The sequence below is a fragment of the Gossypium hirsutum genome, chromosome D09, assembly GCF_007990345.1.
Source record: "Gossypium hirsutum isolate 1008001.06 chromosome D09, Gossypium_hirsutum_v2.1, whole genome shotgun sequence".
In the NCBI taxonomy this organism is placed as follows: Eukaryota; Viridiplantae; Streptophyta; class Magnoliopsida; order Malvales; family Malvaceae; genus Gossypium; species Gossypium hirsutum.
In genome coordinates this window covers 50,034,672-50,062,651 of record NC_053445.1, presented here as the reverse complement: position 1 = coordinate 50,062,651, position 27,980 = coordinate 50,034,672, and the positions used below count along the sequence as shown (strand labels likewise).

Below are 27,980 nucleotides of genomic sequence, written 5' to 3'. Positions count from 1 at the left end.
GGCAAGCTGTGAAATGGATTCTACGGTATCTTCGAAAAACCGTAGATGTTGGTTTAATTTTTGAACAGGATGAAGCACTTGGTCAGTTTGTAGTTGGATATGTTGATTCCGACTTTGCTGGTGATTTAGATAAACGTCGTTCAACTACGGGGTATCTGTTTACTCTTGCGAAAGCCCCAGTGAGTTGGAAGTCTACCTTACAGTCTACAGTAGCTGTGTCTACTACAGAGGCAGAATATATGGCAGTTACAGAAGCTGTTAAGGAGGCTATTTGGCTTAATGGATTGTTGAAAGACTTAGGAGTTGTTCAAAGTCACATAAGTTTATATTGTGACAGTCAGAGCGCTATTCATTTAGCGAAAAATCAAGTCTATCATTCAAGAACCAAGCATATCGACGTAAGATATCACTTTGTGCGGGAAGTCTTTGAAAAAGGAAAAATTCTACTTCAGAAGATTCCGACAGCAGATAATCCCGCAGATATGATGACCAAGGTGGTAACAACAATCAAGTTTAATCATTGTTTGAACTTGATTAACATCCTGAGAATTTGAGCACCTTTAGGTGTATGGCGCTCGAGAGCGCATTTGGAGGCACTACAAAAGATAGCTTTATCGAATTTGGGGAGTTGAAGGAAGTATGTGAAGATGTGATTATCCTAATCAAATCTTCAAGGTGGAGATTGTTGAAAAGACAAATTAAAGGGTGGAAAAGTCAAAAAATGGAGGTGCAAGTGCACCGAAAGAAAAAATGTAGGCAAGTTGTTTAAAGTTGAATGGGATAATTACAATTTTGGTCCCTAATTTTTAGGCCATTTGCAAGTTAGTCCCTGAACCTCAACTATAAATAGGCCTAACCATTTCTCATTTACACCATCCCAACCAATCTTTCTCTCTTAGTTTTCTCTCTTCTCCCATTTGAGAATTCTTAAGGAATTCTATTTGTTTGTAATATTTTGGAGATAGTAAAGTTATCATCTGGTGTTAGTGCCCGAGGACGTAGGTATAATTTACTGAACCTCGTTAAAACTCTTATGTTCTTTTTGTCTATTTTTCTTTCAATATTTGAGGGTATAATAGTAGTATTTAATTGTGCTATTAAATTACGTTAGAAGGAATATTCTGACTAAGAAAGACTTGGTATTTAAGAGATCCTTGTGATCCACCTCTCTTCCCTGGGAATTGAACTTTGTGTGATTTTTTAGTACAATAATTTACACGCTTCCGACCCTATTGGAACAACAAAAATGACTTGAAATAAACTAGAAATTTGAGACTTAAAATGCTTGAGATTGACTAGAAATTTGAGGTTGAAGTTCTCATGCCGAATGTGAGATAAAAATTGAGATTATGGACTTTCCATTTTTTGTAGCAAACCAACAACAAAAATATCAATTAAATGAAGATAGTTTATAAGATCTAGTAATTTTGATTCACAAAACATAATCCATTTGAGAATCATCAGACAAGGTAGGAAAGATCACAATGCAACTCATTTTTAGGACCCTTTATTTACAGGGATATTCCCTAAATTAGAACAAATGGAAAAAAAAAAAAGGCAAAAATGAAAACCATCCATGTGAATGAGCTGCCTCAACCTAATTGCTTACTTAATGAGTTGATACACACACACACATATATATATTGCAAATTGTGTTAATTAGACCTTCAAAGCCACCTTTTGAGCAGCAAGTGCTTCAGCTTCAAGTGTTGGCTCATACAAGATTGTAGTTTCTGCAAGTAATCCTGTTACAACATAAGGGTCCATGTTTGAAGCCGGACGCCTATCTTCCAAGTAACCTAACAAATGAACGAGTGTTGAAATAAGAAACTTTTTCATATATTTGGAGAATCTTATCTTATATCTACGAAGGGCCTGACATTGTGATAGTAGTACCTTTTCCATTCTTCTCAGTGTCACGCCCGACACGGATGGAGCAACCACGGTTAGCCACTCCCTGCAAGTTGAAATTTACGAAACGTGAAGAACAATTAAAGAAAAAAAGAATCTAATGATTCATTCCATGGCATCCAATACATATATCTTCATCAAACATACCCAAGAAAACGAGTCAATACTGGCAGTCTCATGCTTCCCTGTGAGTCTTCTCTCGTTTCCTTCACCATAGGCACTAATATGTTCCTTATGGCGAAGTGACAAATTCAAGATGGCCTTCTTTATAACTTCAAAGCCTCCCTCTTCCCTCATGCTCTTTGTACTGTAATTGGTGTGGCATCCAGCACCATTCCAGTCACCCTGGAAAACATGAAATGAGAATTGAGAAACCCTCTAATACGGGACTAACGAGTAAGAACCGAGCTGCTCAGGATGTTCGGTTACCTCTATTGGCTTAGGATCAAGGGAGAGAACAACGCCAGCTTGTTCAGTGATTCTCTGTAGGAATAGAGGAAAACATTTGTAAAAACGCTATGTTAGCCGGACTGGGAGGTGACCATGGGATACTAATGTGTTCATTCATATTTGTACCCCTATACTTGATCTATGTATGGTAATCAATGGCAAAGCCAACATACTGCACTAGCAATCAAGTTAAGTTTGCCTAACACACAGTCCTTTCATGTTGAAGAAAAGGGTCTTGCAGTTTATGCAATAAGCAAAATGTACTATTATGGATGTACAGGTTCTGAAAATTAAAGCCACAATTCATTGCATCAACCACCATAAAAGTATAGCCAAATCATATATAGAGAATAAATACCTCAAGAATGTATCTGGAACACCAGATATGGTCTCCAGCTTCAATGCCAACACTTGGACCAACTTGATACTCCCACTGCATGGTAATTTACAATATCAAATGGCGATATCTGCTAAATATACAAGCAAAGCAAGCATGAAAGCAACAACAACAGACCTGGCCTGGCATGACCTCCCCATTGGTGCCACTGATGTTAATACCAGCATATAAGCAAGCCTTGTAATGAGCATCGGAGATGTCACGGCCGAACGATTTGTCGGCTCCAGCTCCACAGTAATAAGGACCCTGAATTTGGCGATAAAAGAACCACATATCTTCATTTATGAGTGCATGTGAAACTATATTATTTATATCATGAATGCATACAATTATATTACCTGAGGACCAGGGTAGCCTCCAACAGGCCAACCCAAAGGCCATTTCACGTTTTGTTGAAGCAAAGTGTACTCTTGCTCAATCCCAAACCTAAACACAACATTATTAAGACACTTTAACAAAATCTTTGCAGCAATAAGGATGTTAAAATTAGTTCTGAAATTAATCCAAATTTAAACGGAAGAACGAGATGATTGAATACATACCATGGGACTTCATCAACCACCTTCTTGTTACTGAAAATCTCAGCAGCTTTGTGACGCTTGTTCGTGGGGATCGGCTCGCCAGCCGGTGTGTATGCATCACAGATCACCTTTGTAAAATACAAGAGAAAATATCATCCATACTATTACTTGAAACAATGAATTAATTAGAATATTTTAGATGATACAATACTCACCAAAATATTGTTACCTCCCCTGAAAGGGTCCTTAAAAATTGCTTGAGGGCTGGATGAAATTTTTTAATCAAAATGGTTATTTTGATGATAAAAATAAAAAAAATAAACAAAATTCTAATCTTTCCTTTTAGAGGTCTTACTATAGAATAACTTCACTATCTTCACCAGGTGCTTGCCCAGTGCTTGATCCATCATAGTTCCACTTAGGAAGTTCGGAGGGATGTTCAACAGGCTTTGAAATTGTCTGCAAATTGTAGGAAATAAACATAAGAAAAAAAAAACACTATATGCATTGAAAATTACACAAATTCTAGTTATGGTACTTTTATCTTACCCTTGACTTGCTCCGCATGTCGATTCCACTGCCTCCTATCCTGTTTCAGTAGGTGGTTGCATGAACCGATTGGATTAATTACTTTACTATTGGGACAAAACAAATGAGAGAAAAAATAAAGGTGATGTTTGAAACATTGATGTATGTGTAAGGGTTGATGATGATGTACCAAATATATTCAGCAATGATCTTGTCAGTGTATGGAGTGATGTCCATGTTTAGTAGCTTTTCTGTCCTGTTGACAGTGCTGTTCTCAGAGTGCAAGGCAAGCACTCTGAATTTGCCAGCACTTTTGGCTGCTTCTTTCATGTTCTGTTTCAGTAACAAAGAACCCCATATCTTTGTTGCAATGGGGCTTCCAAAGGTCGAGCACTTTGGTACTCTCATTTGCCATTGAGTTGAAGGTACCAGAATCTGTGCCATTTCCCCGTTAACGTCACTGCGTGTGAAAAATCGATAATGACGGTGTATGGCAAAGAAAAGAGAAAGAAAAATAAAGAATACACAATATCGAATTCAAATGATAGAAGAGGAGTAGACTGTGTCTATTTATAGGCTTGTAAAACTATATTCTAATAGGAGGAGTGTAGTAAAGTTGAAACAACATATTGTAATAAATATCAAATAGACGAAGTGTAAAAAGGTTAAAAAACCTTATTCTAAAATAAAATAAAGAAGCGTAATTTTTTATGGATTTTACTTTTATTTTATTCTACCATTGTATTTTATTTTAACAAGTATTCAGGTCACTCAATTCTAACACTACGAAATAAAAAAAAAACACACTACTTGATCGAGAACATATTTAAGATTTTCATCTATAACAGCAATGGCATATTATTTCCAGTAGGGTCAGTTTAGTTAGTTGAATATTCATTAGTATTCCAATAAAAATCAAAATTTGAATTTCACCAATAATCTCATTTAATAGATAATCTGTAAGTATCACTTTTATTTCTCTATAAAGATCGATCTGACCTAGTTGCATATGGAAAATTTAATAGATGTTATTAGGATGAATTGATGGCACATATTACTGTAACGTGAAGCACAAGTATTTAAGCAGTCAAAGCCTAAAAACCCTTGTTACTTTGTGAATAGTGAACCCCAAAGAAAATCACTAATAAAAGAATAAAATGACTTGACAATGAGATTCACAGGGAACAAACCTAGGATACGGCCTGAAATGGGTCTGACCGGAACCGGAAACTATGTCTTGCTGGTGTGGGATTGCCTGTAGATGTATAGTGAAAGACCAAGAATGATTATTTTATGGTGCAAATAATAATAATAATAAAGAGGTTGATAGAGAGAAAAGGAATTGTTGGCTTTTGCAAAGCAGATAGGGGTGTTGTTTATGAGTGGAGGAAAATTAGTTTTTGGTCTCTTTAATGCCGCCAAGAGAAGCAAATGCTGCCTTGGACTACACTCGAAAACGAAAACTTTCAGATAAGGTATTTCTCTCTCTGCCTTTTTCTATCAATTCTCAACCTCAACTTCCATGGATATACCTGATAGACTCAACTTTTTTTCATTTTTTTAATTGCCATTTGAGAGCTTAAAATATGATGATTCCAATGCTCATTTACGACAGTGATTCTTGCCACATGCCCTTGTTGCAAATTTTAGAACAAGAAACAGCAATGAAATTACTGTATAAACCAGCTTGAAATTCTTAATTAAGCACTGAATTAATTAAAAAATATATATGTTTTGCAATCTGTTTCAAGGTCCAATCATCATCAACTCTCAAGGCTTGGAGGATCAAAGTCTGTTGTGGTGGTTGATAAAAGAGGGGGTGACAACGCTGGCATGCATTTGCACTTTTGGGACCACTGATAAGGATGGAATCTGTGTCAACTAATGCACATATCCAACTTCCCTTGGTTTAATCTTCAAAATCTTGGTCTAGTGGCCATGGAGCTGACACCAATGTATATACATTACTCAAAATTCCAAAGCTGTTTATTAGGGCCAATGATTTCTCTAAAGTCCCTTGTGCCCGACTATTTGTTTGTTCTTTGTTTAATCCAATAGCACGATGACAGGTGGGTGTTTACTTTTTTACAAGAAAGCAATAATCATTCTAGTTTTTTTTATTAATTCATAATTAAATCAGCAGCTACAAATGTAAACAACTTGTGGTGAATAATTTGTATCTTTATTAAACCAGAGTAGCAGTAATTTTATAAAAGAGATTGGCTGTAATAGATGTATGGTGCTTATATAGAGAGAATAAAAGGTGGAAAATATAAAACAATAAAAGATCAAGTATCATTCTATCAGCTAGTTAACAAGTGAAAATTTTAGCATAAACACTTAAAAGTTCACTTGGTCTATAAAACAAGCTAGTAACCACATGTGCTCTAGAGATAGAGCAATACGGCTACACGACACAATACGGAAAAATAACACGAACACAATGTGAAAATATAAACATGAAAAAAATCTATATAACAAGGCTTTAAAGGATATTGTTTCTCCATGTCTGAGTTGTATGATTCCATCTTCCAACTTGTGATTTATCATCTACTCACTGCTGTTATTTCTCCCGCATTAGAAATGGAACTACTGTTGACTTTCTCAATGATTGAAAGCACGGGAGCAAAGAGTGTCAGTTTATTTTCTGGTTCTCCAACCACCATTGTTGAAGAGACATACTCTGCATTGCTTTCTCTATTCTCATAACTTCTCTGCGGCTCAAATATGGTACTTTCTCTATTGTCTTTCCGTCATATTTCCAGGGAAGTTGTTGGCTAGATTTTATTTTATCGTGTGTTTCTTCTATTTTGCATATCAATTCGTGTTTGGTCCACTAACTGTCCGTAAATAACACAACATTTGTATTTGATACATTATAATATATAAACTTATATATTGATAGTTTAACAGTTAATTAAAATTTTTGAAAAATGGCATCACATAATTGATTGTTAGTGTAACAGTACATTAATATAAATCTTGAAAATAAAAAAAAATAAAAACTAATTTTTAATTTTTCTTTTTATAAGTAACGTCTTGTGGTTCACTTATAAATCCCTTTACCACTTCAATTAGAATTATCGAACCCAATTTCTTGTTTCCACTGGTAATGTTTAGGAAAACCTGATGATGAAAAAGAAAACTTTAAGCATTAATATATGTTGGATAGTCTCTTGTATATGGAATATTTAAAGTTAAATTATCACCCAATTGAGATTTATGAGAAACCAGAGAAAAAGAGCGAGTTACTAATAATCCAAGATACATCCCTTTTAAGAGAGAGAGACAAACAGCAAAGAGACAGGATCAAAGTAAGAAACTTGACAGAATCTTAGTTTCCCACCTATGCTGCTTTGGCTCTTTTTTTCTTAAGTACATGTATCTCATACTTATATCAGGCGTATGAATACAAGGATATGACCTCCAAGGATCCTGAATACATGAAAAACTTTAAAAAATTTCTAACCATACCGAGTTTGAGTAATGTAGGTTTAGATTTGGGTGAGAATCCACAAAATACAAAGTTAATGACTCAAAATAACCTGTCTTGATATCATTGATGTCTCAAAGTCCAAACAATGATGAGTTATCATTTGAGAATATGGAAAAACACATGAAATCAACCAACAGCAGGAGTGATTTGTTACTTAACAGAGTGCAAGAGGGAAATGAGAAGTGCATCGTTGATACAATCACTTCAAATGCAGCTCCAAATGAAAACAAGAGGTTAAAAGAAGACCAAAGCAAGAAATTCATATAGAGAAAAAGAAAACCAGTACCATCTAACAGCACAATCAGGAAAAGGGAAATCAGGCTGTGGACTGTGTTCAATTGTGTCATTCAGCATTCTTGTCAGGTGACGAGGAAAGGGCTAAGTTCAAAACGGTGCCGTAACACTCAACTGCAGAATCCAGAGTAATGTTATATTTTATTGACTTGAATCACTTAATTCAACCACCCACACCATTCTTTCAAAAGTGTGCAACCTTTAGAAAGTTGTATGCGTTAACACATGATTAAACTGATATACTTTATTGAGATGAAGGAAAACATTGAGTCAGCAACAACACATTCAGTGAATGCATAGCAAAAATTCAATCATGCAGTTAAATGTGAAAAGATAAGCTAAAGGAAAAGCAATTGATAATTACTAGATTGTTGAAAGTAGTTTTTTAATCTGGACTCATATCCCAGACTTGTGTCCTACATGTATTTGGGTATATATTAGAGTATGACCCTCCACATACAGAAAACATGGAAAAACTTGAGCACGACCATATTAGACACATACCCATGAGTCCAGGTAACATAAACAGCAATTCAACTCCGACAAGAAATTCACCTCATAAAAACCTTATAACAACTTGAATTTGAACTTTTTAATATCAAGTTGGCTACAAAGATCTTAATCCAGAAGAGGATAGCCAGATATAACTCCGACATAATAGATCTAGTATCATTCTATCAGCTAATTAACAACATAAGAACTGAAATTTTCAGCATAGACGCTTAAAAGTCCCGATAAAACAAGCTAGTGACCACAAAATTGTGCACTCTAGAGAGTGCAACTTTGGACATGATAAGATTACGCACTAGAAAAATAGCAAAAATACGACATGAAAAAACAGCACCAACATGACACAAATAAGCAAACATAAAAAATTATATAAAACGAATTACTATCATAGAAAAAGATATATAAATATATAATATCTTAAACATGGTTATGACATATGAGAATATACCAAAAAGTACATGGATGACCAGGTCTCCCCCTGGCATAAACGATGGAACTAAAGATGACAAGGCTTCAAAAGACATGTTAAGCGGAACACGAACACTAAAAGTTTTAGGCTGTTTCCTCTAAAATCGTCTAGATGTAACAATGAACAAAGAAAACTCTAGCCAAAAATGCAATTCTTCACAGTATAATAAGCTCACGATTCAATACCTGCTTAAATGCATAGTTATCCTGCACCCAACAATATCTATCTCAGCATCATGCACTTTAAAAAATAGAAATAATCCCTAATCTAGTATCATCATGAAACAAGTAACTAGTCTTTATTCAAATTAACAAATTCCCAATAACACAAAGTTAGACAAACAAATAAAAAACTACCTCAAAAATACCAAACCGAGAACCCTTCACAAGAAAAACCTCAAATGATTGGCTCCCTTTGCCTAACCTTAGCCTTCTCAGCATCAATGATAGACCCCACCAAATCTACAGCCTCCTCAAGCTTCCCTTTAGCATTAACAACAACATAATCAAATCTCTTAACACGCTTCACCTCTTCTCTAGCAGTAGCAATCCTAACAAGCAATTCCTCCTCACTCTCAGTCTTCCTATCGATCAGCCTCTCAACAAGAGCAAGCTCACTCTCAGCCACCAGAAAAATGAACACCCCAGAATCCCCAAGAGCCTTCCTTAATGTTTCAGCTCCTTGAATGTCCACTCTCAACACAATATCACACCCTTTTGCCATAAAATCCCTTATTTGCTTCTTGGGTATTCCTTTATAATCCCCATAAACTAAAGCATACTCCAAAAGCTCATCTTTTTCAACCATTGATAAAAACTCATCCTTTGACACAAAAAAGTAATCCTTACCATTAACTTCACCAGGTCTCATTCCTCTGCTTGTAGCAGTAACAACAAAATGAAGATTCTCCCTAACTTCTCTCAATCTTTTGATGACTGCATCTTTGCCTACCCCACTCGGACCACTTATAACAATGATTAAAGGATTTGGGGAGGGGCAAATAGAGTCAGAGCTGAAAGATATTCCTAAAGAAGACTCCAAAGCACGAAGTAACTCTGGTTTTGAGGCTTTTTCAAGGGAGGGAAAAGAACGGAACTTCTGGGTATCAGCCATTTTGATGGCGGAAGTGAAAAAGAGTCCTTTGGGAAGAGTTCGGGGTGTTGAAAAAGTGGGTTTTAGGGGGAAGGGGAAGGGGAGGGGAAGTGGGAGCTGTTTGGCGTGAAAGAGAGAGGTGCAGAATCTACGAAACATGAGGGATTTTGGAGGGGTTTAGTTAAGACTTGGATCCAAGAAGGTGATGAGAAAAATCAGAATCCAAAGAAGTTTTTATTGTTGGTATTGGGCATTTTGAAACAATTTGGGCATTCTAAGGCTTGGATTGACTTTCGTGCGTCTGGCGTTTTCGAGGTGGATTGGATGTGTTTAGAACTTGGGATAGTTTTAAGGTAAGTTGGTTAGAAATAATTTAATTTCAAATTTTATTGGTTGTACTTAATTTGAAGTCAGACAAATTTGTAACAAGTTTGGTATGATAAACTAGAGCTAAAGCTCTGACCACAACAAAATAAGGCTCTAATAGCCAATCAACTTAAAGCCCTAATTTGGTAGTTCATAAGGATTCGACACTCGAATTAAAAGCCTCCATCATTGAACATTGGGAGGGAGCAGAGGAGAGGGTTTAAGCCCATGTAATAGCTAGCAACTATCAATCACTTTGTTGGAATGAATCTTCATCGATCCACGTTGCTTTCCTATTGATGGAATTGTCACTGCAAACCTGAAACAATAAATGTGAATCCTCGTATACATCATACAATTAAAACAGGAGCCAACATGGACTCACAAAGACAAATGTTGTTATCCGTATAGCAAATGGACTAGTCTTCGAGCTTGAGCTACTGACATAGTTCAAAAATGAGCCAAGCGCAAAGTTGACGCCACTTAGAAAGCCTCTACTGTGCATGGGAAAAGCCTATCCGAGGCCAAGCATTATTATTCCAAAAAAACGATCCTCCCCAAGCTCGAAAATTGGCCGACGAATGGAATGACAAAGGCGGTTTAGTAGTGGTGGTGTTTGATTGCTCAACTGTTAAACAGGTGGCCTCCATGGAGGCTTTTCATGTTCAAAGAGCCTTTTGCTAAAAGAGGACTGTTGAGGCTCAGGGGTTGCCACCGAAGTTATTCATCGACGGCTTTATACAATACCTGAATATGTGAATTATGATAATTTATTGGATTGATTGTAATTGTATATGTTTGCTTGATGATATACGATACTTAATAACGAGATATTGCTCTATTAACATTGTCAGATAGAGTTACATGTATAGTTGGCATGCCATTGGGTTTGTATTGATAGGTGTGAGACTCAACGCTATGTGTGTATATATTGTGATAGTTCTCTAATATCCTAGGGTCAAGAATGTATCACCATCTCAAATACATTGGGGGTACAAGCGTATTCTAGTGTGATTGGTGGGATCGGTGCATTTATACCCGATTAGCACTTCGATATGATGTTGGACTGATCTGTGTATCCATTCTTATATCAGATTTGATTAATATGGATTAAAATGTAAAAATGACATGTTGATCATATATGTAACTCAAATGAGATATTAATGTTAATATACAACATGATTAGGACATGATAAGTTAAATGCAAATGCCCTAAGAGTGCATTGAAACTAAGTTACATGAAAGCAAGCAAATGTTGACAAAAATATGATTTAATGATGAATGATATGTAACACCCCAAACTCAGTCTAAACGTTATGACCGAAGCTGGCGATGTCACATTGTAACACCCCTTACCCGTATTCGACGCCGGAATAGGGTACGAGGTATTACTAGAAGACATACATTTGCATACATATTAAACCGAGTTATAAAATTTCATCCGAATTAAAACCTTTAGATTATTAATGTGCTTTTATAATTCTTTACAACATATCCTCGAAATATTATATTCATAACAAATAGGACCTACGAGACCCTATATTTACTCATGTAATTCAAAGCTTCATTTCCATTTCATTCAATTCACAATTTCTCATGTTCACAATTCAAATCAATTTCTCAATCCAATATATATTTCAATCATCTAAGAATATAATTCAAGTTACACGAACTTACCAGGCTAAATTGCAGAAATACCAAAATTCAGGGACATTTTGGTAATTTTCTATTTTTCTCGAATTTCCACCCAATCTTGATATAAATTAAAATCTCATTCAATTTATTAATTTAAATAATAAAACAATTCATTTCATGCAATTTGGTCACTTTTTGACATTTTTACCAATTTACCCTTAAAATATTACTTTTATTCAATTTAGTCCTTGAACCTAAAACATACAAATTGGTCATTTTTAATGAGAATTCATGCTAGTTGAATAATCATTTATTTTCCTCCTCCTCCTCTCCATTCCACATCCTTAATGTATAATATACTTATATGTAACATTATCTATAATTCCACCATTTATTTATATATTAATTCAAAGTTGTCCACTTGAGTTATAGTCACTAAATTATTTATATCTTGAGCTACGGAACTCCAAATTAATATCCGCTAAATTCATATGAAACTAGACTCACATATCTTCTTACCCTAATATTTTCAGAATTTTTGGTCTAGCCAATAAGTACAGTTTATTCTTTAAAGTTCCCTTTTTTCACTGTTTGACAGTTCCAACCCCTCTTCACTAAAAATTAATTATATCTTTTTAAAGAATTTGGATGATTTTTCCGTTTGTTTCTATTGAAAATAGACTCATTAAGGATTTTAAGCATATAAATTTAATCCTATAATTATTTTTATTCAATTTTTGATGATTTTCCAAAGTCAGAACAGGGGAACCCAAATTCATTCTGACCTTGTCTCACAAAATTTATTATATATCATGAATTAAAATTTCATTACTTACACCGTTTCTTCTATGAGAAACTAGACTTAATAAGCTTTAATTCCATATTTTTTTCATCCTCTAATTCGATTTCCACAATTTATGGTGATTTTTTAAAGTTAACCTACTGCTGCTATCCAAAATTGTTTTAGTACAAGATGTTGATTACTAAGTTTATAACTCCCTAATTCCCTTTCTCTATAATATTTCCCATCATTTTCACTTATTTCCCTTCACTAATATATCAAGAACATAAGACTTTATTTAAGAAAACTCTACTATAACATCATTTCCATGCTTTTTCAACAATAACAAACTTAAAAATATATTAAAATCTTGATGTTCTTATCTTGTACTATTGATTTCAATATTTAACTTGATTTTCTCTCTCCTCCAGCTTCTATTTCTTGAATCTAACTTGACATTCTAGCTCCCCATTGCCTCCTTATTATTTTTCTCTCTTGGAAGCTATGGAAATTCTTTTGATTTCTAGGTGAAAATAATGAATTTTTAGTGAAAGGACTAAATTGTAAAGAAAGAAAAACTTTCTTTCTTCTCCTCTCTTCTAACGTTGGTTGCATGAAAAGTTGATAATTTTTTCATCATCTTTCCTCCCTTTTATATTAATCATTTAATAATAAAATAATACTAAAAATCTTAATAAAATATTAATTAAATAACATTTATCTAATTAATTAATTAAAAATATCACAAACATCATCATTACCTTCTAGAATTCTCTCTCTCTCTCTCTATTTGACCATTTTGCCCTTCATAATCTTTTGAAATTCCATCATTGAGTCATCACTTAATTTGGTAAAATTATAATTTAGTCCCTTAAAATTCTTCACCTTTTTAATTTGGTCCTAATTCATTCATTTTCCTTAGTATCTAGATTATTCCACCCTTAAAATATTGACACTATTGGTCCTTCAAATTTTTTGTATTTACACTTGAACCCCTCAAATTTTGAGTATTTACACTTGGACAACGAAACTTTTCTCACTTTTGCAATTTAATCTTTTCTTGAATTAATATGTCATAATATACTTCCCAATGTTGACATAACTCAATATTACCCTTTTTATCACTTTATTTTCTTATTTTACTATATCAAGGATATTATCTTACTTTCTTAATGTAGTAATTTTCGGGATATTACATGATATGAAGCCATTAATGGTTAAATAATTTCCAAATGTATACATATCAATAATGTTATTCTTAAAATGGTTGTTGTTATTATAAATAATCTTATTAAATAGTTGTATATTTGATTTTATTATGTTATAGTTTAATTCGATTTATGTTAGCACCATTGAGTATACTTTATTCAACGTGCGAATTTGTTTATTTTTACGCGCATATCTCGGATAAAAGCTATGGTAAATATGTGGTCAAGTGTCCAACTTAAAAGCTAAGGTCGAAATTTACCTCGTTGCTAATTTATACGTATATAAGTGTTATTATACCAACTAAAACAACATTTTGGAGATTTTATTTTTTTAGATTTTATATATAGAATTTTTTAATTTTTAATAATTTTTAAGGTTTTTTTATAATTTTTATATAGAACCCAGGTCAAATTGAAAAAAATTTAAAATTTTTGGACTAAAATTATTATTATACTAACTAAAAGGAGCCACTTAAAAGCTGAGTGAGCAAAAAAAACAAATTTTAGAATTTTTTTAGTTAAGTGAGATAATTTTGTGACTGTAGTTTCTAATAAAAATATTATTTAAATATGGAAAATAAATAATTTTACGCCAAACGCACCGTTTTAGGTGATCCCAGCCAAGCGATCTTCATTCGACTTTCTTTCGGAATTTCTCCCATCTATTTCTTTCAGGTAATCACCATTTTTTCTTGCTATTTCCTCGTAATTCCCAGGGAATCTTTACAGGTAAAGTATTCTAATTATTTTCAATAAGAAAAAAAATTATATTCGATGCACTTAATCTTATTATTATCATTTTGGAAATGGGAACAGCCCTTGAAAGTTGATGTGGATTTTGATAATCTGAATGATGTTATATTAATTTTTTTTGGAGGGGGTGGGGGAAGCTCTGATGATGAATTTGGTTTCTTGAATTACCTGTCTTGCTGTTTTCACCGGAATCATTTTTGTTTTTCATGTAAAATGCATAATCTGCTTTTGCCGTTGGTTTTCCACATCCTAAAAATTTCCATTTCTTAGGGATTCTTTTTTCTCGACTTATAAATTTGAAAATATTAATTTGAGTGGTGTCTTTTGGAAACATTTCTCATATTGGTTAATGAATTCCTTTCACAAAATCATTTATTGATTTTGATTCAGAAATTTTTTGTAATTGCAATTGTATATGAAAACGACATGTTGCTGCTGTTTAACTTGCTGCATCTTTGAGTATGTTCCCTTACATTCTCTAAATGCCTATTCTAGTTAAGGTTATTGGAACATGCAATTTATGGTTGTTTTATGCCTATTTTGAAGTTGAAGGAGAATCATTTAAAGAAGAAGATTTTATCGCAATGAGTCAGATTGATGATTCTATGCGAAATCAAATAGCAGCTCTTTTGCGAGTTATAAACTTCACACGAACTTTCAGAGAAGACACCGTTCCATGTGAAATAGAAGAGGTAATAGACTCGGTTTCCTTGTCTGCTCTGTTATTTCGATTATTCATGCGATTTATTTCTGAATGTTTTCATTGTTTTGGCTTTTGATTTTCTCAGGGTCTCTTTTTGGGTTCTATTGCAGCTGCTAATAATATTGATGCACTTAAAAGTTTAAATATCACGCACATCTTAACTGTGGCTAGTTCCCTGAAACCTGTACATACCAATGACTTCGTGTACAAAGTTATACCAGGTGGGAATGCTCTCCTTTATCAGGTTTTATAATTGAACTAACATATCATAAAGCTTGAACTTTCCATGCTGTGAATTTCTAGGCATTGTAACTTCACCTGTCTGCTGATGTTTAAAGTTGTGCATTTGTTCAGTACCTAGGCGAAAATCGAGTTGTCACCTAATGCATACTTTAGCTTTGCAGCAATTTTTTGTTTCAAAACGAGTGATGTAGGATAAGGCTTTAGCTTTGCAAAATGTTGTGTGTTTCAAAACAAGTGATGTAAGATAAGTAAGGAGAAGGGATAGATTATTGGGAAAATCTGAAATTGACTGATAATAATGTGTGAGGAGCAGACAAAATTGGGAGGAAACAAAAGAAATATAGAGAACATCGGAAAGGAATCAACAGAGTAAGAAATACACTAAGAAACTGCTAAATGCCAAATATAAGCCTAAAATCATAATATTTGGGAAAGAAGTAAAATGCTAGTCAATATAAATTTTTTGAACTATCCTGAATATATAACTATCCATAGAAGTTACAATTAAACCCATTAAATATAAAATAAAGTCCTAGTTAATTTAACCCCTCAAATAGCATATTTCCTCCATTTATGAGTTTCTAACTAAGTGTGAGTTTGGATGGGCGGTGCGTTTACCTGCGGTTAGTGTAAAAACAGCGGTGGCGGTGAGATTAGATACTGTAGCGATACTGTAGCGTGAGACAAAAAGTAAGCTAAACGCACCGCACCGCACCCAATCGCCCATCCAAACCCACCCTAAGTCTAAGATTGTGGCATTGGCCAAAAAAAGAAAAACTAGGAATGTGACAAGTTATCTTTAAGTTACAATTGCATGCTAATCTCCACAAATTAAGCTGTCTGCTCCATATGCTCAAGCATCCCCTGAGCTCCCTTCATGTTTTATCAATTTCTACCAGGTTTGTACCTTTTGTTATATAATGATTTTCTCTAGTCTTTTTTCTGTGCTTCCTCTGCAGCATTATGATTTCTACCATCCATAGAATAAGTACTTATAGTACCTTAGAGGTTCTTATGCTTATTAATGTTTTAAGCCCTATTGTGCATCCAAAAGTGGCATTTAATGGTTACTCTAAAACCTTTCTTTTTCTCTTCGAGACAGTCTTGGACAAAGAAGACACAAACTTAAGTCAGTATTTTGATGAATGCTTCAATTTCATTGATGAAGCAAAAAGAGAAGGTGGTGGTGTATTGGTTCACTGCTTCGTTGGAAAATCAAGAAGGTAATGTTTCTAGTGATCTTGGTGTGGTTTAGTTTGAAAACAGCAGCAATAGAAAGAAATAAGTCTGAAAACAAGTAAGATAGAAATTGGAACTCTTGAGAACGGAGGTTATAAAAACCTCTATTTTCTGTCTGTTACTTGAGAGAAAATAATATTAAAGGTTTTTCCCTCCTTCCCATGCTTAAACAACACATTTTAAAAGGATATTCTTTCGAGCTTCACCTTGGTTCTTTAAATTGTTAGATGCTTAAAGCATTTCTAGATTTTTTTTTTCTCAGATGAGTCATTTTGAGTGCTGAAATTGTTGTCATGCAGTGTGACTATCGTTGTTGCCTATTTAATGAAAAAGCATGGTATGAGCCTTTCACAGGCCTTGGAACATGTGAGGAGCAAACGACCACTGGCATCTCCTAATCCTGGTTTCATCCAGCAATTGAAAGAGTTTGAAAAATCTCTTCAAGGTTAGTCTTAATATTATTTTTCTAGATAAATACAGACATCTTTATATTAACCCCTTGATGCAAAAGTACCATCACACATACAAACATGACCCTGTATAATCATGCATCAGTCCCCGAAATGAAGCTTTTGATACATATCATGCTGCTGGGAAAAGCTTGGGTTAGGAAAATTTTTCATTGGAATATAAGTGTGTTTAAAAAGTATGGTTAAATATGGGGTTTAAAAACTTTTGAACTGTTCTACATTATTGTGAAAAATTGTTGCAAGGAATTGGAATGTCAAAGAAGTATTATGTTAAAAATAATAAAATGTTTTTACCGTTTACCATTGCATTTGCGGTGTAAAGCAAATTTTTTACCTTAAAAACTGTGCCAACGCAGTGCTAAAACAGGCCTTGATGAAATTGGTTATTCCAACTATATATGCTTTTAAATGGGATCTTTAAAGGCTTAATAATGTAGATTGTGTTTAGAAATCTCCATGGCTTACTTCGTGGAGCTGCATTTATAAATAACAATGTTAGTATTGCCAGTTGAATTCCTATCATTCATTGTCCAGTTCGTAATCGTTTTGCCTATGCATTTCTTTTATTGCATGTTCAATTTTTGCATTAACTGAACGGCTCCCTTGTTTTATTTCCACCGGCGATGCTGCAGAGCCAACAAAGAACAAATGAAAGATCATGAATGAAGAAAAGCTGCTTCATCTTGTAGAGAAACAGTCAGTTAGGCAAAGATATTGATATATGATCAACATATCATGTAGATTTTATTTAAGGCTTGCTGTTGCAGGTTGGTGGCGATAGCTGATCAGCCACCACTTTGCAGATTGGATATATCAAGCTCCCATTGGCATTTAACCTGAACAGGCTGTAAGGAGGAGTCTCCTTTATAATAATTTTTGTTTCTTTTTCAATGTTGAAATAAAATTTGCAAAGGATGGGTCTTGGGAAACGTTAATTTATGAATTTGAATTTTATTTATTTTATAAATTGTAAGAAAATTTAATTTGTATTATTTTTTTTAGTTCCAAATAATTAAAATTATTTAGGTTTCTTTAGAAAATTGTTTTTCCTATAAATGGAAAGCAATGGCACAAGCTATAGTACAAATACATGAATGTGTTAAAATCTACATAAAAATAATACCATGAATACATTTAAGACAAATTACATATAATTGTAAAGGTGAAAAATTTTAAAATTGAAGTTTGATTTAATGTATAATTTGATATATGAAATTTAACTTAGTTCAATTACGTACATGGAATTTGGATTGTGGTTTACATGTATTCATAAAATTTTAATTTTGATTCAACCATACACATTTAAAGAAATAAATACATCAATTTATTTTTATATTGGATAAATATAATTATTTATATGCGCAATATATAAACATAAAATGATGATAAATAGTATTAATAATCTTTGAGAACTGAATCAAATTAAAATTTTATGTATAAAAATATACAAAATCAAATTTCATGTCTAGAATTACACATTAGACCGAAGTTCATGTATAAATTTGAGATTTATCTCAATTAAAAACTATTTTAACAGTATTAATTAGACTTGATAATTTCAGATCAACTTAATTATATAACACGATTACAATATAAATAACCACTAAAACATAGTATAAATAATGAATGGGTTAGAATTTACATAAATTAAAATATAAATTTGACAAAATTCATTTAAATATATAGTACATCGAATATGATTATCGCATAAAAAATAATATGAAAATTATAGAAATACACATACTTTTTTTTCTCTTTCTTTTTTTTTTCTTATTTAATCTTTCTTTTCTTTTTCCTTCACCACAAAAATAAACAGAAATATCTTAATTGTCCTTCCATTTCTTAAAATCATGAATCGCTCCCATTCAAATTAAGTAATTTTATTGCTTGGGATAATAACAATAATAATAATAGCACACTGAACAAAGTACACGGCATGTGGTGAATCCAACGGTCACTGCACCATTAAAGACGTAACACACCTGATCTAGATTTGATAATCTTTAAAATAATAAGATATAAAAGCGAATGAATAATTAAAAATATTTTTATATATATATAATGCATATTTTTTAAAAAGTTTGAATATATAAACGAATACAAAAATATATTATCAACCTCTTAAATAAAATTTTAAATCCAAATTTTATGAAAAGAAAATTTTAACATTTAAAAATTTGCATCACTCATTTCAAAAAAAAAAATTGATTCCATATTTAATTGGAGTTTCGAAATTTATATAGTATGAGGTATTAATTTATTAAAATTTATATAAATATAATACGTAAAATACAGCTATTAATAAAAGGAAATTATAAAAAAAATTATGGTTTAAAAATAGTTAGAAATACAATTATAATTAATGTGTCCGAATGATTACGAAAACAGAGCAGATAACTAGAAAATATCATCCCAAATCAATAACCAATACAACATAGTTAAAGAACAGATCCGGAGCTTCTCTTTGGTATGTACTCCTTTCTTCAATCCCATTTCAGAATTTCATAGGAAAAGGGAAAAGCTTTTTAGTTTCATTCTCTTTATCCATTCCCCAATTTCATGTCTTTGAAATTTCTCTTACACTGCTGTATTTTTTAATTAACTTCCTCTGGATCTTTGAGCTACCCAAATGGTTAACATGCTAAATTTGGCCTTCTTAAGACTTTTTTTTTCCATATCTTTGTACTTTTATACTTTAACAGCTGTCTTGGTCGTATAACATAGTCATTAAGGACTTTTTCCAGAATACATACAGTTCATGGTTTCTATAAATCTGGGTAAATGCGTAGCTTTCGGTTTCCGCTGTGATAAATTATGGGTTTGCGTTAATGGTTGAAACCTAGGCTGATCAATGAAATCAGATTTCAGAATTGCAACACCAATTGGAATGTTTAATAATGTAGGTTTTATATAAGAATGATTCTTTTTTTTTTTTTCTTTTCTTCCCAGAATTTTGCTCTGTTCTGGGCATCTAATTATGTTCCATAATGCCATTTTTAACACTTGGAAATGGTATTCATGATTCCGTATGGGGATTAACAAAAAAAATTGAATATGGTTTATATATATTTGTATAGATTGTAGTTTTAATCTATATGAAAGTCTAATGTTAAACATGAGATAGTTAGTAGCTGCTACAAGCTAGCTTTTCAGCTGTTTAATTCTGTTTGATGTAAATTCACTATCTTTTTTTGGATTCTAACTTATTCATGCCTATGCTAATTGCTAACTGGTGTTTCACTGACATGGGAAACTAGTTTAACATATAAAAAGGTTAAAATAGAGAAATTTTGGTCGTTCTGTTGCATAGATCAAACATGTTTCTTACCAGTTGAGTGTCATGCACCTGCCTTTGAAGGGTTAAAAAGAATGGATCAGATCCATTATTCCATCGAAAATGAAATACAAGAAAGGTGCAGGGTAGATATATATAGAAAATTTCAAGGAAACGGTGCTCTATGCCAAATTGAAGAGGTACTCATTTTTTATGACCTTGCTTTTGCTTTATCCTACTTTTGTTTGTTCTCTCTAGACTAATTTCATATATATGTTTTTCAGGGCCTTTTTTTGGGTTCCTTGGGTGATGCAAGCAATAAGGGTGCATTGAAAAGCTCCAATGTAACGCATATCTTAACCGTGGCTAACCTATCTCTTCCTTTGTATCCAAATGAGTTTGCTCATAAAATTATCGAAGGTATCATGGATTCTTGCCTGTTCTAGCAAAAATTTCTTAGTTCAGATCAGAGTTTATGCTTTTTAACAAATAAATTTCCCTTTGTCCTTCCAATTCCTTGATAAACAAGCTAAGAAACATGACAGCAAAATGAAAGTTTTAACTTGTCGAATTCTTGGTGCTTTGATAAAATTTGAGACAGTCATGGACAGGGAAGATACGAATCTAATGCAGTATTTTGACGAGTGTTTCAGCTTCATCGATGAAGCTAAAAGACTAGGTGGTGGTGTGTTGGTTCACTGCTTTATGGGAATATCTAGAAGGTGGTTTTCCATACTTATTATTAGGGTTACAACATAACTAAAGATATATGAAGTTTTTACTTTTACAGACATTGTTAGAGCATCACTAGTTCAGCTTGCATTACTGTTATTTCGAAACCTTTTATAGTTTGTCACAAATGGGAATTTGCTTATTATATCAACAATATGATTTAAACATTAAAAAGAAGAAAAAGAAAAGCTTGTAGTAGTACCTTTTTGTTCGATAATAGCTTTTATATTATGTTATCTAAGTACATCATGTTGAAAGCTTTTGTTTCTCGAACCTTACAGTGTGACAGTGGTTATTGCTTATCTAATGAAAAAGCATGGTATGAGGCTTTCTCAAGCTTTGGAACATGTAAAGCGTAGACGACCTCAAGCTTCTCCGAATTCTGGTTTCATTTTACAGCTGCAACAATTTGAAAAAACCCTTCGAGGTTGATCATTGTTCGGTCACTTCCCTAGGCCCTTGAAGTTCCATCTGTTGCGTTTGAGTGTATAGTTTGTGGTTTTTGCTTGCTTTGATTCTTGGTGAATTCACTATAACTTGGACTGAACTTTGTTTGTGTGACTCTTTCTTGTAATGTAGGTAAGGAATATGAAAAGACTCGGCTCGATCGGTCTGCATTAGTTTGTCGGTCCATTTTCTCCTTCTTCAACAAAAAGCAGTGAGAAGAAAGGCCTGGCTTTTTGGCATTGTTACGATGCACTCGATAAAGATGCTAGTATATTGTGTGATGGTTAAATGTAATCAACATATACTAGCCAAATAAACATGATCCAATTTATTAAACTATATGAATTGGAACATACAATAATAGAATGGAAATTTTTCTCAATTAAAATGTTAATATATATATGAATTTTTAATAAATCTAGGCATTTAGTTGAATTTTTTTTTTTTAAATCCAGGATTAAGTCCACTATCTTGGACCAAATTACTGCAAAATTTCACCAAGCTAAATCTACTGTTAGCGCATTATTAGCTCAAGCCAAGAAAAAAAATATAAAAAACAAGTGTTCAGCTTAATAGATTCCGACTTAAAAGACAACAAATCTTCAATATCGTCAATTAAAACGATGGCTCTTATAGATGATACTGTAATAATGTAGGAAATAATTTTCAAATTTGCAATTAATTTATCTATTCTCATAATTTCGTATAATTCTAACAATATAATCACATTGGTCCCACAAATAAAATTTTGAATGGCCGGAATACCAGCCGTTTGTAAGTCCATTCGTATTAAGGAAGGAAAATTATATTACAAGTAATTTGAGAAATGAATTTGATAAAACTAGTATTTAGTTCAGAATAGTTAACAAGTTTAAACATGTTTTGAAAAAAATAATTGCGAAAACACATTCATTTCAGTTCCGCAGTTCAATTCAGTTCATAATAGTAGAATTGCGAGATAAAAGTAACTTTCATCCATCAAATTATTACTGTAATAATGAAGCTTTATCTTACAAAAATGGTATAAACAACAAGGATCTGCCAAAAGCCCAAATATTCTCAATTTGTACTTAAGGACTGGATAAAGAAGATTACATATTGATTTCATAAAGGCAAAGCTAGAACGAAAAAAAAATGCCTAAAATCAAAAGAGAAAAAGGAAGTTCACCCATGCCAAATGAAGGACAAATATGCACCTAAAATCTACTTCCATTGAACAGTTCAGATGGACCTTCCAACTTCGATCCGCATAAAGAATTTAATGAAATGAACAAGTGAAAGCTGCAGCTGCTGATTTCGAGCCCCCTCATTTAGTGCTTGTTTTTTTTGCTTGCACTACTTTTGAGTTGTGAGAAACATGGAGGCAAACCAGGAAATGAGAACTGCTTTTGAATAAAAATAGTTTTAAGGAGCCTCACCATGAAGAGCTTCATCAAGGCTACCACCTGCTAGATAATCATAGATTAACAGCTTTGATGCAGGTGAATTACAATATCCTCGCAAGTTTACAAGGTATCGATGTTTTATGCTTCCAAGAATTTCAAGCTCTCTTTCAAAAAATAGATCAAATCCTTCATTCAACTTCACAATTCGTTTCAAAGCAAACACATTTCCATCATCCATAGAAAGTTTGTACACTGTCCCAAACCCTCCAGTACCTAAAATGTGTTCCTCATTCAAAGTTTCTAATTTCTTAATGGTGTCTTTGGAAGAGTATGGCAAGTCTCCATGAAACATAACAATCGATGCCCCTGAAGCAACAGTACCATGTTAATAGAGATGTTGAGATATTAGAGAGTAAATATGAAAACTGAAAACAGCTCGATTTTCCAAAATTAAAGATCAGTTAGCAAGAACACCTCCACTGACGTCCATGGCCAGAGTTCTGCCCTCATTTTTACCAAACTTCTTATATAGGAAGCATCCCCAAAAACACATAAGTGCCACCAAAAGTAGTGCACCTACAGTGGCTGATGCACTAATGAGAAGTCTTCCGGAGTATTTCTTTTTACCACCTTAATTTTGAGCTACAAGAAGAAGATTGAAATATTAACCAAAATGACCTCCAAGAAGAAAACAATAGATTCAAGAATAAAGGCAAGAAAATTTCGAGGAGTTCAGATTTGACAGACAAAATTTAAATTCTTCATATCCATATTTTAACACTGAAATAAGCACCAAACACAGAGTTATACATTCCCAAATGTATGCAGCTCACCTGAACTTGGAGACCTGGAATTTGTCGTAGCTCCATTGTCATCTTTGCATGCTACATTGATTTGCTTTCCAATAAACCACGATTCCCAACAAAACTGCCAAAAGGACATGTTAAACTATTTAGCCTAATAATCGTACAACAATCTTCTTTGACTTTCCAGAAGATGAAGATTCTAAAATTGCACAGTAAAGGTATCACATATAAGGATACCACTTCCTGGAACCCTCCTGCATGACAATTTTGCTGACATAGCATATAAATAACAAAAAATTTATTGAACACAGAAGCAAAATAAATTATACTTACGAGCTTGCAGTATAGCTGCTGAAAACACCTTGTGATGGTATAAGACCAACCAAAAAATTCTTGGACACATTGCTTCAGGAAATTCAATATGATCACCAAAGATCAGTTCATGTTCAATATATCTTTAAGTAAACTTAGTTGTAGAAGCTAACAAATATGAAGCAAAGGAACTAACAATGTAATGAGCTTATCCAGCATCCCAATTGATGGAGGGATAGATCCGCTGAGAGAGTTGCTCGAGATATCCCTGCAATTTTTTTAAAGAAAATGTAAGCATCATTAAGCAATATCAACACTCAGCTCTTTACCACTCTAGCCCACATTTATTAGCAAAAGAAACAACTTACAGATTCTGAAGTGAAGATAAGTTCTCCAATTCATTTGGGATTATTCCACTTAAGTAATTGCCTTGCAAGTAGCTGTAGAAGAGAACAGATTACAGTTTAATAAAATAATAAATGCAGGCAATTTCAAAACAAATTCTTCAATACCGAATCTAAATAACCCTGAAACTTGAAAGCCATAATAGGTACTTCATATTTACAACAAACTAGTTGAACACCACAATGTCAATCTTTCAGAAAATAAACATAAAACCTCAAATACCAAATACATTCAGATAATATTTAGGCAATACTAATAGAAAGTAACAGGAAAGGTTAATTCTTGGTTTTTACTTCTCCTCTTTATATGAAAAAACGATTAGATTTGAGAACGTCCAAGTTGGATAAAATATCAGGACAAGGTCCAACGAAGGAGATTATTCACCTAGCCAAACCTGCTTCCCAAAAAACATATCACTTGGCCTGGTGATAGGCCAAGTCGTGATACCACCCAATAAAGCGTGAAGGTCCAAGGTTCACTTCCCCCCTAGGCCTTCACACAAACATACTAAAATGATAGCATACAGGTTGAAAATTATAAATATCCAACACATAAGAACAATAGAACCAAAAGAACATCCATTTATAATTCATAATCAAACAAAAGAAAAGGTATTTTTGAGGGTCTAAGTGCTGTTTTGCTTGCATCAACACCAGAGCCAAATGGTGAATCTCAAAGGGAATGAAAGATTTTAATTCAACCATTTGCAAGAAAAATCTGTAGAACAGCTAACAAGACTTTCCAAGCACGAAGAAGCATAAGATTGCTGAATCCAGACGTGGACAGTAATACTTACATTCCTTGCAGCTCTGTGCAATTAGCAAGCTCTGAAGGAATTGCCCCATAAAATTTTTTGTTACAAAGAATTCTGTTTCACAAAACAATTACAGAAAATATCAGCTGCAACAAATAATATTTGGATACAATCCCCAGATCATGCATCAAAGATGAAGAAAAACAAGTCCGTCCAATAATACATACAACTGTCTCAAGTGTTCCAGCTTCCCAAGTTCAGGTGATATAGGACCACTCAGTTTATGATTGGTAAGGCTCCAGAAGAGAAAAAATAGGGAAAAAAGAATATGTTAAATGGCACTGCCACATAGACAAAATTGTCAAACGGAAGACATTTGGATATGATCTTCGAAACTCACAAAATTGTCACTCTCTTGGTTTTACTATCACATGTCACCCCTTTCCATTTGCATGGATCAGGATCCTCTGGTCTCCAGTGAGAAAATACACCGTCTGAACTAACGATTGTTACCTGAAAGTTTAGAAGTGCCTCTCCTGCATATCAAGAAAAGCACTTTCACATTTTATAACCAGAAAGGCTCTTAATAACTGGCTAGATAAAGATTCTAAAACCCAAAAAAATCTGTTATCATCAAAACTACAACCTAAATGACAAAGTCAAAAAAGGAAAGCAAAAGCATGATGAAAACTAAAAGTAAACATGATCGCCATAATTCAAAAAGGGGGAAATTGTCAATATGTAAAATTTCCTAAGTGAGAAAATTATCCAATATATTCCGACCAAATGTGATACACAAGGAAAGCATTACAGATCTTTTTAAAATGGTGAGAGGAAAAGAAGATAAAATAATTATAATTATTTAACACATATATATCACCTACCATCAGGACTGATAGCTCTGCCTTTGTTTATTAAGAAAAAAAGAATAGTGCGTGAAGCAGCCATGGCCATTGACATTCCATCAGACATATGCCCATAATGGCACTGAACAAGCATAATATAGATGCTAAAAATCATCTGACAAACCAAGCTCGAAAATTGGTCCTTGTTGTAACATATGATTATCTGATCTATACTGCCATTTGGCAGCCACAAAAGAAAGAAAATTTATGCCTGGCAAGAAAAAGAGAAGCAAGATAAGAATTAGAAACAATACAAAATCTGAAATAAAAATGTAGATCAATCTTCTTGAATCGAACACAAATTGCTTCCAAAACCCTTCCAGTTTGCGCAAAAATGCATTAATAAAAACTAACCAAGAATCCCCCTGTAAAAGGGAAAAAAAAAACTATCATTAACATTTTTTTCTGTTTAAAGAACAGAGGAACTTGAAGCACCCTCTCATACAGAAGCAAAGGACAACCCAGAGTGCCAAAGCCTTACACATTAATACACATAAAATAATAGCTGAATCATGAATTTGGGGGGGGTAATTTATCTAGAAAACCCTTGCACGTTTAGATATGATGAACAAGCTAGTCTGAAAAAGCTGCTTGCTCTTGTGCCATACATTGTGTGTCACGAATCTTCATGAATGAACTAGTCAGTACAATAAAGTAATTTTATTCAAAAATACAATTCATAAACAAACAGCAGATGGTAGCAGACATTTAGAACAACTAGCAGTACTAGACTTCAGAGCCAGTTTAAAGAAAATTGAACCCATCTTATAAACAAAATTCTGATCATCAAAGGATTTTATTGTATTGCATCCGTTACCTAATATAAGAAGAGCTTAGCAGTTTGGTACTTTGGTCTACGCGAAATATTTTCAAATCTCCATTTAAAGTTGCACATACTATGTAGAAATACAATAGAAAGTGGTTAATCTAAAAATCATCTTCTCCAATCTATACTTCTACACGGCTACAGCCGTTTCCTCTGAAGTTGAAACTAAACTAACAGCCTCTAAAATTTGATAAAAGCTGAATTGAAAGAACAAAATAATCGATAAAGTGACATAAATTTCGCACCATAAAAAACGAAATTGAGATTCCTAGAATCTGCCGCTCAACTTAAGCTAATTATATCTTAAGTACGCTGAAGAGAATTTGAGCTAAAACGAAGTAAAGATGCGAGCGTAGAACAGCAAATAATAAACATTATCTAGAACTTCAGCATAAACAAAGCTAAATTCAGAAACAAGAAGAAAAAGAAAAGAGAGGAGAAATTGAAGAAAAACCTTTGAGATTGATTCGATCTGCAGCAGGCAATGAGTTGTAAAGAAAGAAAACAAACAAAAAAATGAAGTGGAGGAAACAAAAATGATTCAGTGCTACTTTGTTTGTTGTATGAGTAATGAGTGCTAGATTGGTTTTTATTTTTATTTCTATTGTTTTCTGAAAGGGAATGTGTGATCGTAGAGTGGAGAGAGTTTTTAGTAGTGGAAAAAGAGCGAGCGGGCGAGCGAGCGAGCGAGAAAAGAACTAGATGCTTAGAAACAAAAGGGTGAGCTGAGCCAGCCAATGAGATCGAGAAGCTTTCGCACGTGCGATTGTGACCTTCCGTACGTGTCAACCGACGCTTCCTTCTTTCTAGAACCGACTGTGAGTGAACCCAGCTATGCTTAAAAGTCTTTGCGCACGCTGCGCTTTTTCGAGATTTTTTTTTTTCCCGAAGCTTGTCACGTGTTGAATATATATAATCAACACACACACCAATTTTCTTTTTAATATGAAGTCATAAACACAACTTCTTGGGCAAATTAAATGAAACTTTTTATCATTTCTATAAGAGGTTAATCTGTATAATTTTTAGTAAAAGATGTCATCTTTAATTGTTGACTGAAGCATGCAT

At 33.3% G+C, this 27,980-nt stretch overlaps 4 protein-coding genes and 1 pseudogene across 9 annotated transcripts; 2 read left to right on the top strand and 3 right to left on the bottom strand.

Moving 5' to 3' along the window:
* Positions 1-1,390: 1,390 nt before the first annotated feature.
* LOC107890600 (glutamine synthetase leaf isozyme, chloroplastic) lies at positions 1,391-5,564 on the bottom strand. The gene is made up of 13 exons (XM_016815107.2): positions 4,998-5,564; positions 3,998-4,267; positions 3,829-3,868; positions 3,635-3,738; positions 3,495-3,543; positions 3,301-3,407; positions 3,097-3,184; positions 2,876-3,004; positions 2,720-2,794; positions 2,341-2,394; positions 2,059-2,256; positions 1,897-1,957; positions 1,391-1,799 (listed from the first exon to the last, which is right to left on the bottom strand). The coding sequence occupies exons 2-13, from the start codon at positions 4,249-4,251 to the stop codon at positions 1,660-1,662; spliced, it is 1,299 nt and encodes a 432-aa protein (XP_016670596.1). The 5' UTR covers positions 4,252-4,267; positions 4,998-5,564; the 3' UTR covers positions 1,391-1,659.
* A 1,774-nt stretch (positions 5,565-7,338) lies between these two features.
* Positions 7,339-10,038, bottom strand: LOC107890601 (guanylate kinase 3, chloroplastic). Of its 2 annotated transcripts, XR_001682000.2 has the most exons (3): positions 8,933-10,006; positions 8,762-8,782; positions 7,339-7,711 (listed from the first exon to the last, which is right to left on the bottom strand). XR_001682000.2 is itself a non-coding variant. In XM_016815109.2 (2 exons), exon 1 carries the CDS (start codon positions 9,825-9,827, stop codon positions 8,973-8,975), a length of 855 nt encoding a protein of 284 aa, XP_016670598.2. In that variant the 5' UTR covers positions 9,828-10,038; the 3' UTR covers positions 7,339-7,711; positions 8,933-8,972. The 2 variants fall into 2 exon arrangements, 1 of the variants encoding a protein (XP_016670598.2); XM_016815109.2 differs by lacking the exon at positions 8,762-8,782 and having other exon boundaries at positions 8,933-10,038.
* A 4,214-nt stretch (positions 10,039-14,252) lies between these two features.
* On the top strand, positions 14,253-18,058 carry LOC107890602 (dual specificity protein phosphatase 1). Of its 4 annotated transcripts, none has more exons than XM_041101223.1 (6): positions 14,253-14,333; positions 14,958-15,103; positions 15,200-15,335; positions 16,460-16,580; positions 16,896-17,041; positions 17,699-18,058. In XM_041101223.1, the coding sequence occupies exons 2-6, from the start codon at positions 14,996-14,998 to the stop codon at positions 17,716-17,718; spliced, it is 531 nt and encodes a 176-aa protein (XP_040957157.1). In that variant the 5' UTR covers positions 14,253-14,333; positions 14,958-14,995; the 3' UTR covers positions 17,719-18,058. The 4 variants fall into 4 exon arrangements, with proteins under 4 accessions (XP_040957157.1, XP_040957159.1, XP_040957156.1 ...); XM_041101225.1 differs by having other exon boundaries at positions 14,273-14,387; positions 17,834-18,058; XM_041101222.1 differs by having other exon boundaries at positions 14,273-14,387.
* A 1,344-nt stretch (positions 18,059-19,402) lies between these two features.
* On the top strand, positions 19,403-21,936 carry LOC107890603 (dual specificity protein phosphatase 1B). Of its 2 annotated transcripts, none has more exons than XM_016815112.2 (6): positions 19,403-19,533; positions 20,425-20,540; positions 20,625-20,760; positions 20,942-21,062; positions 21,354-21,499; positions 21,652-21,936. In XM_016815112.2, the coding sequence occupies exons 2-6, from the start codon at positions 20,436-20,438 to the stop codon at positions 21,732-21,734; spliced, it is 591 nt and encodes a 196-aa protein (XP_016670601.1). In that variant the 5' UTR covers positions 19,403-19,533; positions 20,425-20,435; the 3' UTR covers positions 21,735-21,936. The 2 variants fall into 2 exon arrangements, with proteins under 2 accessions (XP_016670601.1, XP_016670603.1); XM_016815114.2 differs by having other exon boundaries at positions 21,354-21,509; positions 21,652-21,721.
* Positions 21,937-22,478: 542 nt separating this feature from the next.
* Positions 22,479-27,607, bottom strand: LOC107890604 (LRR receptor-like serine/threonine-protein kinase FEI 1; annotated as a pseudogene).
* Between the last annotated feature and the right edge of the window lie 373 nt (positions 27,608-27,980).